The following is a 12,069-nucleotide window of genomic DNA, read 5'->3' as shown; positions in this document are numbered from 1 at the left end:
TCCAGCCCCATGAAGTAGGCACTATTTTCTTCTATAGGTAAGGGGATGGGCACGGAAGTAAGGTGATGTGGCCAAGAAAGTTGACAAGCTGGGTCTGGTTTCCCCTCCTGTCCCAGCTCTTACCCACTAGGAGTCACTCTGGTTACTGTGGTAAGTGAACCTACCCTTATGGAACTCAGTCTGGTGATGGATATCGTCGGCCATTGGGGAAATGAATGTGAATAATGTTTGCAAGAGCGCTAAGGGGATGCCTGCTTTGGGTGGTCAGGGAGGATGTTTTAAAGGTTGAATAAGCCAGCCATGTGGTGGGAGTTGGGGTGGGGGTCCTCCAGGCAAGAGGAACAGCATGTGTGAAAGCTTTAAGGTGGGAAGGACTTGGAGTGATTGGACAAGGAGACCCATGTGGCTTGAGAAGGGACAGTGAGCGCTGTGACAGAGGTATAGCTGGGATCAGGCCATTGTGAGATGTTAGGATGTTATCCTAATGGTGGTGGGAGCAGGAAGAGGCTCCCAGCAAGGGAGGTTCACAGCAGCTCTCCAGCCAGAGGGCGGAGGACCACACGAGCCACACCTTTCCTTCTGTTCCCATCTAAGTGACGTGTGGCTGGTGGCTGTCTGCTTTTCTGGGGGCCAAGAGAGTCAGGTAACCCCACTGGCCTCTGAGGGGTCATACCTCTTCCAGTAACTTGAAGGGTCCATCCATGGAAGTGGAAATAGCAGAGATGGATACACGCAGGGCCTGTGCTGGCTAAGGATCCAGGCTCTGGGGCCAGTCAGGTGGAATTCTGCCCATCACCAAGGTCACATGGCTAGTAGTTTATTCAACATTTCTGGGCTTCACACTCTTTAAGTCGAGATCAGAATAGAGCTTTATTCTCAGGAGTTGTGAGAATTAAGGCAATTCACAGGAAGCACTTAGTCTAGTGTCTAGAACATAGGAGCTCAATGAATGATAGCTGGTACATAATACAACTATTATTATCTATTGGGCTGGCCAAAAAGTTCATTTGGTTTTAAGTAAAAATAAAAGACATCTTTCATTTTCACCAAGAACTTTATTGAACAACATATTCATTAACCAAACAAACTTTTTGGCCAACCCAATAAATGGCTCGAAAGAGGGAAACTTGCAAGCTGTGAGATCTTTAGGGTTTGTAGAATTTTATCTAATATTAAAGTTGTCAAACATGGATTGCATTGCCTCATGGAGCAGGGAGACCCCCATCTGGGCTCGTCCAGCATAAGTACTTGTGACCTGGTTAAAGGCGTCCATGTAGGGCAGGGCAAGAGGACTGACCTTAGATTCCTTCCATCTCCAGGGCTACATCAACCTTGGTACCAGTGAGAAGAAGATCTGTATTGATCTGCTGGCTGAAAGGGTAAGCCATATTCCGGCGTGTGCTGGGACCCACCTTCAGGCCCAGGCCCCCTAGAATGTCCTTTGGCATGTTGTAGATACAGGAATAAGACTTAGAAGTTTGGGGAAGGGAGTGGGGAAATAGCTTCTAGAATAGCGCATCCAACCTCCTGGTTGGGCTGTGTTGGGAGGTGTTTTCTGGATGGATATATGATGAGTAAGCTGCTAAGGGAGCCTCCGGATCAAATGTAGGGTTGGGGAAGTTCTCAGACACTTCCCAGTGGATAGCTATTTGTATAATCTTTGACAAGAAGATTGAAGCCTCCGTTCACCAGGGAACATGAAGCATATATGCCCATTTCCTTCTGGGAGGCCCTGTGTTGCAGGGCAAACACCCATATGCGTCCTAGGAGCAGGCTGAAACTTCTTGGGCACCCCTGGTCTGGCTGGGCTCATGCTCTATTTGTCAACAGTTGAGTCGAACTGACATGCTGTACATTGATGAAGACCTACTGCAGTATCCTGATTGGAGAGGGCAACCATTGTAAGTAGCCCCTTACAGAGCTGGGGTCTTCTGGTCCACAGGCACCTGTCCTCATCCAGGGAAGGACTCAAGGTACCAGATTCTCTGCTGGGTGCCTACCTATTTTGGGGGACAATGACTTCTAGAAAATGCCTAGCCCAGAATATCATAGGAGGCAGGCTGGTATCATAGAGATAGCACTGCCCTATAATTCAAAAGGTCCAAGTTCTTGTCCAAACTCTTACAGTTAATATCTGTGTCGCCTGGGGAGTTGAGAGCCTCAGTCCCCTGTTAACCCTGTAAGGACCCTGAGGTTGGATGCTTTGCTCTTTCAAAAACACCCAAGTCTAGACTATGGGGAAAGCCCATGGGCAGGCCTGGGAAACACAGGTCTCTCTGGGTCTGTCCACAGCCTGCGGAAAGAAGTAGCCCGGTTCCTGACCTCCGACTGCAAGGCACCTGCCCGCCTTGACCCGGAAAATGTGAGTCTCTTTCCAGCCTTCCTGCCACCCTGGGGGAAGACCATATTCTTGGGGGCCTCTCTGCCTTTCCAGCACAGCCCCTCAGAGCCGGGGCAGAGTGAAGGCCAATGGGTCCTAGCTGAGGAGACTCCTCATGTCTGTCCTCCCAGGGGGAGGGAGACGGGGGAAGTATCCCTCTTACGTGAGGATTGGTTTTCGACTTCTGCCTTCTGTGTAGCTTCTTCAGGTGGTTGTTCTAAACGGCTGCTCCTCTGTCTTCTCCACACTAGCCATGGTTCTGTGTGACCCAGGTGGTATGTCAGTGGCTTTGCGTTCCCTCAGGGAAATAGCAGCATGTGGGCATGAGTGCATGGGCACTGGGCCTTGGGGGAGAAGAGCAGCTTGACTGAAGGCCTTTCCCCTAAAGTACTGGGGTGCTTCCTGCACTGGTTAGAACGTCTTCCTACTATTTGTGCTGGGGTGAGGGATTTGGGTTCCCATTTAATATGGACATGTGACAGTCCTCAAGGAGGTCTGCCCCAGGGATGGTGACAACGGGAGCCAACTCATTACAGTATTAGTTGGACTTTTGGTCTCAGCTCCAATCCAGACAGCCCTAGTAAACTAGACAATATAGATGCTCTATCTCCTCAAAAAACAAACAAAAACACCAAAATCAAAAACTGAGTTCTAGACCAAATAAAGCTTGAGAGATTTGTTCTCAGTCTCCTTCTCAACGATGCCTCTTAACAATCTGAAACAAGAATCTCAGATTTCTTGATGAACCTACTGTATGGGAGACTCGTTACCAAGACGACCATTTCACTTGAAGGGGTGGGTCCTTGATTAGCCCATCAATGAGGCCGAATGGACGGGAAGAAAAGAACACATGAGATCACCAGGGTCACATGACCTGAGCCACGTAGAGAGATGAGAGCCCTCCCTGTGCGTGGACCTCAGCCTCCAGTGTCGGTCCGGAGCTGACAAGACTTGCTGATGGCCCGTGTTCTACCTGCTAGCAAGCCTGGCTTGAGTCCCTGGATTCCAAGTCACTTATAGCAGTATTCTTCCCTTTCTCCTCTAGTGTACCTGCAAAGAAGAGACTTGAGTTTTGTTTCCCCAAATAATGTTTAGAAGAGTGGGTTACTTTTATAGAGGCTGTGCCCCAAAGCATTCATCCCTAAGTAGGAGGGATTACCCAACTAACCTTCTCTGAGTGTAGCGTTGCTGCTGGTCTGAGGGTCCTGGCACGTTCTGACTGGGAGACCCTGGACTAACAGCTCTGTCTCTCTGCTTCCAGAGGCCTTTCTGGTCCCCACCCCCTCCCATGGTGGCTTTATCCTTAGTACCCACCTGTATGCGAAAGTTGAACTGGTTCCTGTCCACCTGGAGAGCCAGGTCAGTGTGGGGCCCCTTCCCCTGCTCAGCCCACCCAGGCAATGGAATGATCTTGGGGCATTTCCAAGGTATAGGAGGTTCTTGCTTTTCTCCCATATAAGTTATGGGAGAAGGATGGAGAAATCGGGCAAAGAGGGTATGTGGGACTAGTGCCCTGGGTGTGAAGGTAAAGGATTGTTCACGGTTTATAGGAGTGAGGAATCAAGGCTTGGAAGCTTCCAAATAGGTGGTTGTCAGGCTGTGTTTGTCTTCCAGGTCACTGAGGCGAGCGCCTATCCATTTCAGCTCACTGTGGACAAGCTGGAGCAAGCCCTGCTCGGGGCTAAGATTGAGGTCAGGAGGGAACCAGGTCTTCAGGGTGGGCACTGCCACCCCGGAAAGGGACTGAGTATGGACACTCTGGTATAACTTGTTCACCGAGACGCTGTGGACACCTTCTTCAAAAGAGATAGTGTCCCAGGGCACGTCCCCCGAGGAGCCCTGGCTATGGCGGCCCCCAGAGCTCCTTCCTGATCCCCTCTGTGGGCAAAAATATGATAGTTGCTCCTCCGAGAGCCCACTGAGGTCTTGATTAGGTGCTCGATACTCGGTGCCCTAACCTGATCTTTGGCTGGACTTGATGTAGATGTGAAGGACTTGTGTTCACTTGGTTACGTTTGGTTCTTTTTAGGGGAAAAAGGTCAGAGGCCTTGTGCTAAGCAACCATCAGAATCCTCTGGGAGACATCTACTCCCGAGACTCAGTGATGGAATATCAGGAATTTGCCAAGAAGTATGAGTTCTACCCCCTCGAGACTAGATGAAGTCCATAAGAAGGGTTCTAATCACTCATAGTCAAGGAGTCAGAACCAGAAATAATATACCCTAAATATTCTTACTGTGTGGTATACTTTGTGAAGTTACGGACAACTAACTGAAATTGAAATGAAGGAAAATGCACCCACCCGCTCACTACTTCAAACTGTGCCGTTTCCTTTCTAGCCTTTGTCCATGTGCACATACCTACATAACAGTCATCATATAGTTCTGTTGCTTTTCCACCTCTTGTAGCAGAAGCACTTTCTTCCCGCATCCATTTCCCAAACTACTTGGCTTGAGGTGCCGAGGAAGACAGCCTCTCAGACCTTGTGGGGTGAAGATGAGTCCCTGTAGAACTTTCATGTCTCATTTCTAAGAGCATGTTAACATGTTATCTCTGAAGTCTGGAAATAGCCCTCTTAGGGTAGATAATCTTCTTCTATCTAGAAGAAACCCTTATTCAAACTTCATAACGTATCCAGACCAATTAATGGCAGAGCAAGGGACAAGAGGAAGAATGCTGGGGGAGGTCTACATTCCAGCTCTAGCATCTGCTAGCTGAGGAAATTAACTTTCTGTCTCAGAAACTTAGTTTCTTTCTGTGAAATAGAGGTAACAGTACTGCTTCAAAGGGCTGTTGGGAGAATAAAGGAAAAGAAGCACATGAGCACTTAGCCTGCTTTATAAACCTATTTGATTCAGATCTTGGGTGGCAGCTCCTGACTGTACCAGAAGAGACCTCTCTGGGATGCCCAGTCCCTTCCCACCAGTCTCTGCTTGATGGTTGAAGCGTGAGGTCGAATGTTCTCATGCATGTCTTTTGGGTTCTCTTCCTTCCTAGTACCCCAAGTCAGGGTGAAAGGTCCTCTCTGGTGAAGGAGAGACCCTCTTCTACGTTGCCACACCTCCTGGAAGGGTTGGATGGGCTTCTGGGGCAGTAGGAGTGTCTGATCTGTGTCTAGAGAGGACCATCAAACGAAGCGAGCTAACAATTGGGGAGAACCTGGATATCGTCCTCCCTCTTTCACCCAACCTACAGGTACAATGTACATGTGATTATAGATGAGATTTACATGCTGTCTGTGTTTGATGAAGCCATCCCATTCCATAGTGTTCTGAGCCTGGAGAGGTGAGTTGGTCTTGGCTGGAATTGGGAATGAGAACCATGAAGTGCCTACTTTGCAGGGTGAGTCCATGGGCCATCAGCTTAATTGGCTGCATGCCAGGAACTGAGCTCAGAGCCACTGGGAGTGTGAAAGTGAGCAAAGCATCATCTTTCCTCCCAAGTGTCTTCTCTAAATGCCATTTTGTACATGAGATAACTTGAGGGAAAGGTAGCATATGCATTGTCAAAAGTCAAGTTGAAGCCCTCCAGAAGGTCAGGGTAGGAACTTCTTGAGAAGTAGGGCACGGGGAAAGAATAGAAATAGAGCAGAACTTTCTTGAGGGTAGTATTCGGCCCTAGGATAGGATGCAGCAGGCAAAGCAAGAGAAGAGCGTGCCTGGAGGAAGGAAGAGCTTCGCCAAATGCGGGGCAGTAAGAAATAGGTGAACACATTTTAGAAATGGGGGTGGCCCACTTGTGTAGGAGCCAACTGAAGGTGGCTTCGCACCAGCTGGGGGAAGACCCCGAGCCAGGCTGCGGGCCCTGGACTTCCTTCAGTGGGCACTTGAGAGCTGTCCCATCTGGTTCCACGAGGATACCTTTTGTTGACTTCCTGGCTTAACTGGGGCAGCTGTTTCTTGACTTTGGGTCCCATAGGCCCTTCTGTCTAGGAAGGCCCTCAAGGCCACTTTCACCTTCGCTTCATAGACCCCAGGTCTTCATTCTTCAAATATTTCTCCATAATCTTGACTGTACTCTCTCCTCTCCAGTTTGCCTGACCCCAACAAGACCCATGTGATCTGGGGCACCAGTAAGGTGAGTCCCAGCTGCCTGTCCTTGGGTAGGGAAGGAAGTCGATCCAGGAGCAGAAGGCAGACCAACTGAGTATTTCCTTCCCTACTTCTCTTCCTCTAGGATTTCGGCATCTCTGGCTTCCGCTTTGGCACTCTGTACACCCGCAACAGGGAGGTGGCCTCTGCCGTGAACTCCTTTGGCTACCTCCACAGCATCTCTGGTGTCACCCAGTACAAGCTGTGTCAGCTGCTCCAGGACAGAGGTACTGAGCCCTGTTCAGGGCCAGACCTCGTGGCCACGGGGAATTCCTGGGTCTGCTTGGGCCTCTGACATGCCTTCAATACAGTGAGACCCTGTTCACTGTCTTGGGTTTAACAGTGGCAGGACAGGAAGTTTACAGGAGGGCAGGCTGTAGCTCATATGATGCAGCCGGGTGTAGACAGACGTTGGAGGTGCTGGTCTAAAACACTGGCCATCCGGTAGCTCGTGCTCTGCTTGGAAAGGGGATCATCAATTGTACTCTAGGACTTAAAGGTGGGAACTTCAGAAATGAGTCTTTGTGTGAAGGTCAATTTTCCCTCCCCCAAAGCTGGCTTGCTTCAGGCAAAGATTACAAAGGAACACCCTGATTCCTCGAATATGATTTAACTTTATCTTCCAATGTGGCCAAAGGAGAGCTGCCATTTGGGCAAGTTGTTGTGGCTACATCTATGGCACCTGAATTCACCTTCCCCTTGGATCTTAAGTGAATGCTGGCTTCAGAGGGAATTTCCCCCCTTTTATGCCATGGTATAAGGGCTCCTTTTTAAAATTCCCTGTAATAGAGCAGATGCCAGGCCTGAGGATTTAAATTAAAAGCAGAGATATAATGAAACAAACTAATATAATCAGATGATCCGGTTTAGAAAACAATGTGCTTTCAGCTTTGGGTGGAGAAAGCGGTAGGTAGGAGAAATCCAGCTGGATGCCGCCCTGCATGGTGCCAGGCCCTCTAATAGTTTGGTAGAAACCAGATTCCCAGCTCCTTGAACGCTGGTTCTCAGTCTTGGACGCACATGGGAATTACCTGGGAAGTGTAAATACTGATGTGTAGGCTGTATCCGTGAAGATTTTGATTTCGATGTCTGGGGATATAACCTGGGCCACCAGGCCTTTTAAAAGCTTCCCAAGTGGTTCTAAAGTGCTGCCAATGCTAAGGATAGTTGGGCTAAGATCATCCCCAAGCACAACGACGAGGTTCTTCAACGTCCATTTGTTAGGGTCTAAGGCAGGAAGTAAGGGAGCTATGAGTACCTGCTACTTGCCCAGTTGACAACAGAAGCATCAACCCCGTTTAGGGGACACCTCAACTTCTTGCCTCAAGGGTGTAAACTCAAACAGAACTTTCCTACACAATTATTGAGAAGCCCAATGTCTCCACCTACCTAGTGGAAATGGGTGCGTTGGGTATAAGTCAGCTCAAATATAATACAGTCAGGCTTGGATAGAATCAGCAGGCATGGAGCCCAGGTAGGGAACATTTTGTCAGGAAGCCTCTGGCAGATCTTAGCCCTGAGATGTGTGACAGCCCTTTTGCTCCACCCATCCGGAATGGGTTGACAATGTGTACCTGCCCATTTATCGCTTCCGGCTGCAGGAGGCTCACGGGTACATTACTGACAAACTGAAGGTATTGAAAGTCCCTTTTCTCAATCGTGGCTCTGGCCTCTATGTCTGGATCAACTTAAAACAGGTGAGTTCTGGGAATGAAGACAGGTGTTAAAGGGCAGATCTGCCTGATGGCTTTTGAGCTCAGCTTTGTCCCTCTGTCCTCCCCAGTACCTGGACCCATGCACATTTGAGGAAGAGCTGCTCCTGCATTGCCGCTTCCTGGACAACAAGATGATTTTGTCCCGTGGCAAGACCTTCATGTGTAAGGAGCCTGGCTGGTTCTGCCTCATCTTTGCAGCTAGGCCCCTCCTGCTAAGAAGCGGTGAGTGGGGCTGACCTCCCAATTCTGGCATCCTTCAAAGATGCCCCGGCCACTCCTGTATGAGACGCAATAGCGGAGTCGTCCTTTTTTTGCCTTTAGTAGCCTATAGCTCCAGCCCTTCTAGGCCCTCTGTTTCCACTTTCATACCTTTAAGCTCCTTTGTAAACAGGAACTGACAGGCACTTGAGGTATATTATAACTTTTGGGTGTCTGGTCTGTGTCTGCCATTGAGCAGGTCATTGGGACTGTAAGCTCTCAAGAAATGGAGCTCTGCCCATGTGGGACTTGCTGGCTACTAGGTGAGATAGACAGGGAGATGACCTAGAAGTCCCTGTGTGCTATACTGTGGAGTTTAGATTCTCCTCTGAAGGTTATGGAAACATGACATTCATTTTATCTATTGTATCTCAACACATGCCGGTCACTGTTCTACCTGCTGGGAACATAGCAATGAATAAGAGAACATTTATGTTACACAAATATCTTTTGAGCTAATGTGGAAAATAGACTGAGTGAAGGGCCACTAGAGGCAGAGAGAAAATGATGAGGCCAAGGCCATCAGCTAGGTGACAAGATTTGATCTGAGTCATGAAGGTAACTGGCAGGCAGGGGCTGTGATGATGAAGCCAAAAAGAGCCATGGGGGATGCGGCAGGTCGACTTGGAAATCTATCCCAAAGAGGGGAAGACTCAAGTTCAGCATCCCTGAACGAGAGGCTCTGTGGTGGCCTACTAGGACCTGGCTATATCTGGGGACTACATGAAACCCACTAAGTATTTTTCTCTGTCCCCATTTGGACCCTCTAGCCATTCAGCGGTTCCATCAGGTGCTAGTGGAGCAGGGGCAAGATTGGGGAGTGAAGCAACTGGAGGATGCAAAGAAGGAGGAAGTGTCTACCTCCCAGCCAGCAGCTCCAGCCAGTCTCACCCTCAGGGAGTCCTGACGTCAGCCTCGGATCTGGAAGGCTGGTATACTGACCTGGAGCTATGACCTGGGCCTCTCCAGGCATGAGCTCGTTTGACCCCACCATCAGTCCCCCTAAGCTGAGCATCTGTCATTTCTGGAAGCTTTACATCTTTTTAGTCTTCTAGCCATTGTGTGTGTGCAAAATGCTTTTATGGCGATTCCGGTGGGAAAGCCTAGAGAGGAATAAAGGGAGCTCTCTGGATCCCTATTTAGATGGGTTTACTTTTATATTTGATATCAAATAACTTCCATATTCTTGTAAATTCCAGGCCTGTTTTGTTTCTTACTCACATGCTTCATATCACCTTTTGAGAGCTAGATGATTTTTAAATTTTTGATTACACCTAATTAAAATTTAATTAAAAATTAAATTTAGGACTTCTTTTGTGGGGCAGTGGTTAAGAATCCGCCTGCCAATGCAGGGGACACAGGTTCAAGCCCTGGTCTGGGAATATCCCACATGCCGCGGAGCAACTAAGCCCGTGCATCACAACTACTGAGCCTGCGCTCTAGAGCCCAGGAGCCACAACTACTGAGCCCATGTGCCACAACTACTGAAGCCCACGTGCCTACAGCCCATGCTCTGCAACAAGAGAAGCCACCACACTGAGAAGCCCGCACACTGCAATGAAGACCCAACATAGCCAAAAATAAATAATTTATTTTTAAAAATTAAATTTAGTTTTTAAATTCTAAAGCAGGTTATATGTGAAGAACACTTCTGGGGCAGATCAGAAAGGAAGGGAAACCGTGATGCCTAATTGGCGGAGCATTTTCTAGGTGTTGGGTGCAACGTCCCACAGGATCCTTTCACAATCACTCCCACCTTATACACGAATGGCTAAGTGGCAGGATGGGGGCATAACTCCAAGTATGAGTTCTTTCCATTCTTGCCTTTTCGAAAGGCTTTTAAAGTGAATCTCTGGTGATAAGCCTGAGGTCTTCCATTTTCATCTCTAGTGTTTCCAGCTGTTCAAATCATACCTCCTGTGCATTTCTCTGCAAAGCCTTTGTACATCTGAGCTTTAGTCTGAGCACCAATGCTGTGAAATAGGCAGAGTGGGGACTACCACCATTTTATAGATGATGGAAGAGCTGTTAGCACCCACCAAAGGCTTTGGTCAGTCACTTGGGTTTGCAAGACAGGCAGAAACATGAGAGACCTGGGAAGAACCACCTCCTGACAGTATCTTGAGACCTTGCTAAATTCACTTATTAGTCCTAGTTGTTTTGGAGGGGGATTTCATTGAATGTTCAATGTACACAATCATGTTGCCTGCGAATAAAGATGATTTTCCTTCTTTCTTTTCAATATTTATGTCTCTCATTTTTCTGTTCTAATTGCATGGCCTAGAACCTCAAGTATAAAATTGAATAAAAGAAGTAAGAGAGGATATTCTTGCCTTGTTCTCAATCTTAGCAGGACTGAGTTCTGTCTCTCTTTCTTAAGTACTGCACGTATTTTTCATACTGCCTTTACTAGATAGAAGAATTTCCTACAATTCCTAGTTTGCTGAGAGATTTACCATGAATGAGTGTTCAATTTTTGTCAGATTTTTTTTTTTTTTTTTGCAGTACGCGGGCCTCTCACTGTTGTGGCCTCTCCCGTTGCGGAGCACAGGCTCCGGACGCGCAAGCTCAGCGGCCATGGCTCACGGGCCCAGCTACTCCGCAGCATGTGGGATCCTCCCGGACCAGGGCACGAACCCGCGTCCCCTGCATCGGTAGGTGGACTCCCAACCACTGCGCCACCAGGGAAGCCGAAACATCATATTCTTAATCTTACCATTTTATCCAGTCTGATGATCTTTTAACTGGTCTTTGGTCATTAATTTAATGTAATCATTGATATGGCTGTACTTAAGTCAATTATCTTGCTATTTGTCTTCTATTTGTGCTGTATGCTCTTTGTTCATTTTTTCCTTTCTGCATGCCTTTTGAATTAATCAGGCATTATTTGGTATCCCATTTATTCTTAATTATACCTTTTGACTTTTTTAAAAAAAGTGTTTGCTCTAGAGATTACAATATATATCCATTGCCCTCAGTGAGAAGTTCACAGTCCTTAACAGGGTTTATTAAGATTCATGACCTGATCCCTGATCGTTATCTCCAACCTTTCTCCTGAACCCTGCAAGCTCCGGGGGTCGGTATTAGGCTTGTTGCAGTTCATTAATGTTCCACACGGACTGTAACCTTCAAGGCTCTATCAAAGGCTTTCTTCTGCTTCCAACACCCCACACTCCAGCTAGCTAACTAGGACTCAAGCATCACTTCCTAAGTGTTTAGGGTGAATGAATGTGTGTGTAAGGCTTCCTGTATGGGGCCAATGCATGTGTGTGTGTGTCAGGGAAGGGGGCAGTGGTGTTAAATCTCCCTGCCGCATGCTTCCCAGGCACCCAGTAATCTTTCTTATTAGTTAGCACATTTGTATGTCTGCCTTCCCAGTCAACCATGCAGGCCCGCTGTTTGTTTTGCCATCACTGTATCCCAGCACTTTGCAGAGATCTTGCATGACAGAGGCATTCAATAAGACTACTTACCTGAATTAAACAGAATGATATGACTTAAATGGAGAGAACTGGCTTATTTTACATAGAGGAACAAAAAGTCTTGAGAGCTGCTCAAGGTCACAATGTTAGTGGCAAGGCCAAAGCGAAGACAAGAAGTGGAGTGATCCGGAGACAGCCAAGTC

At 47.9% G+C, this 12,069-nt stretch overlaps 1 protein-coding gene across 1 annotated transcript in view; it reads left to right on the top strand.

The window, feature by feature from the left end:
- LOC111184014 (putative inactive 1-aminocyclopropane-1-carboxylate synthase-like protein 2) overlaps positions 1-10,917 on the top strand; it is a 47,670-nt gene extending 36,753 nt beyond the window's left edge. Inside the window, 14 exon segments of the mRNA XM_089915851.1 lie at positions 1,320-1,379; positions 1,831-1,901; positions 2,293-2,362; positions 2,589-2,655; positions 3,642-3,739; positions 3,995-4,072; positions 4,410-4,510; positions 5,576-5,665; positions 6,412-6,457; positions 6,557-6,696; positions 8,024-8,168; positions 8,255-8,408; positions 9,215-9,301; positions 9,304-10,917. Coding sequence (XP_089771977.1) covers positions 1,320-1,379; positions 1,831-1,901; positions 2,293-2,362; positions 2,589-2,655; positions 3,642-3,739; positions 3,995-4,072; positions 4,410-4,510; positions 5,576-5,665; positions 6,412-6,457; positions 6,557-6,696; positions 8,024-8,168; positions 8,255-8,408; positions 9,215-9,301; positions 9,304-9,398 — 1,302 coding nt within the window. The 3' untranslated portion in view covers positions 9,399-10,917.
- Positions 10,918-12,069: the final 1,152 nt, after the last annotated feature.

This window comes from Delphinapterus leucas, chromosome 7 (genome assembly GCF_059928025.1).
Source record: "Delphinapterus leucas isolate spDelLeu-1000000601 "Yukka" chromosome 7, BTC_Dleu_Yukka2, whole genome shotgun sequence".
NCBI classification, from domain to species: Eukaryota; Metazoa; Chordata; class Mammalia; order Artiodactyla; family Monodontidae; genus Delphinapterus; species Delphinapterus leucas.
This window is presented reverse-complemented; position numbering and strand designations above follow the sequence as displayed.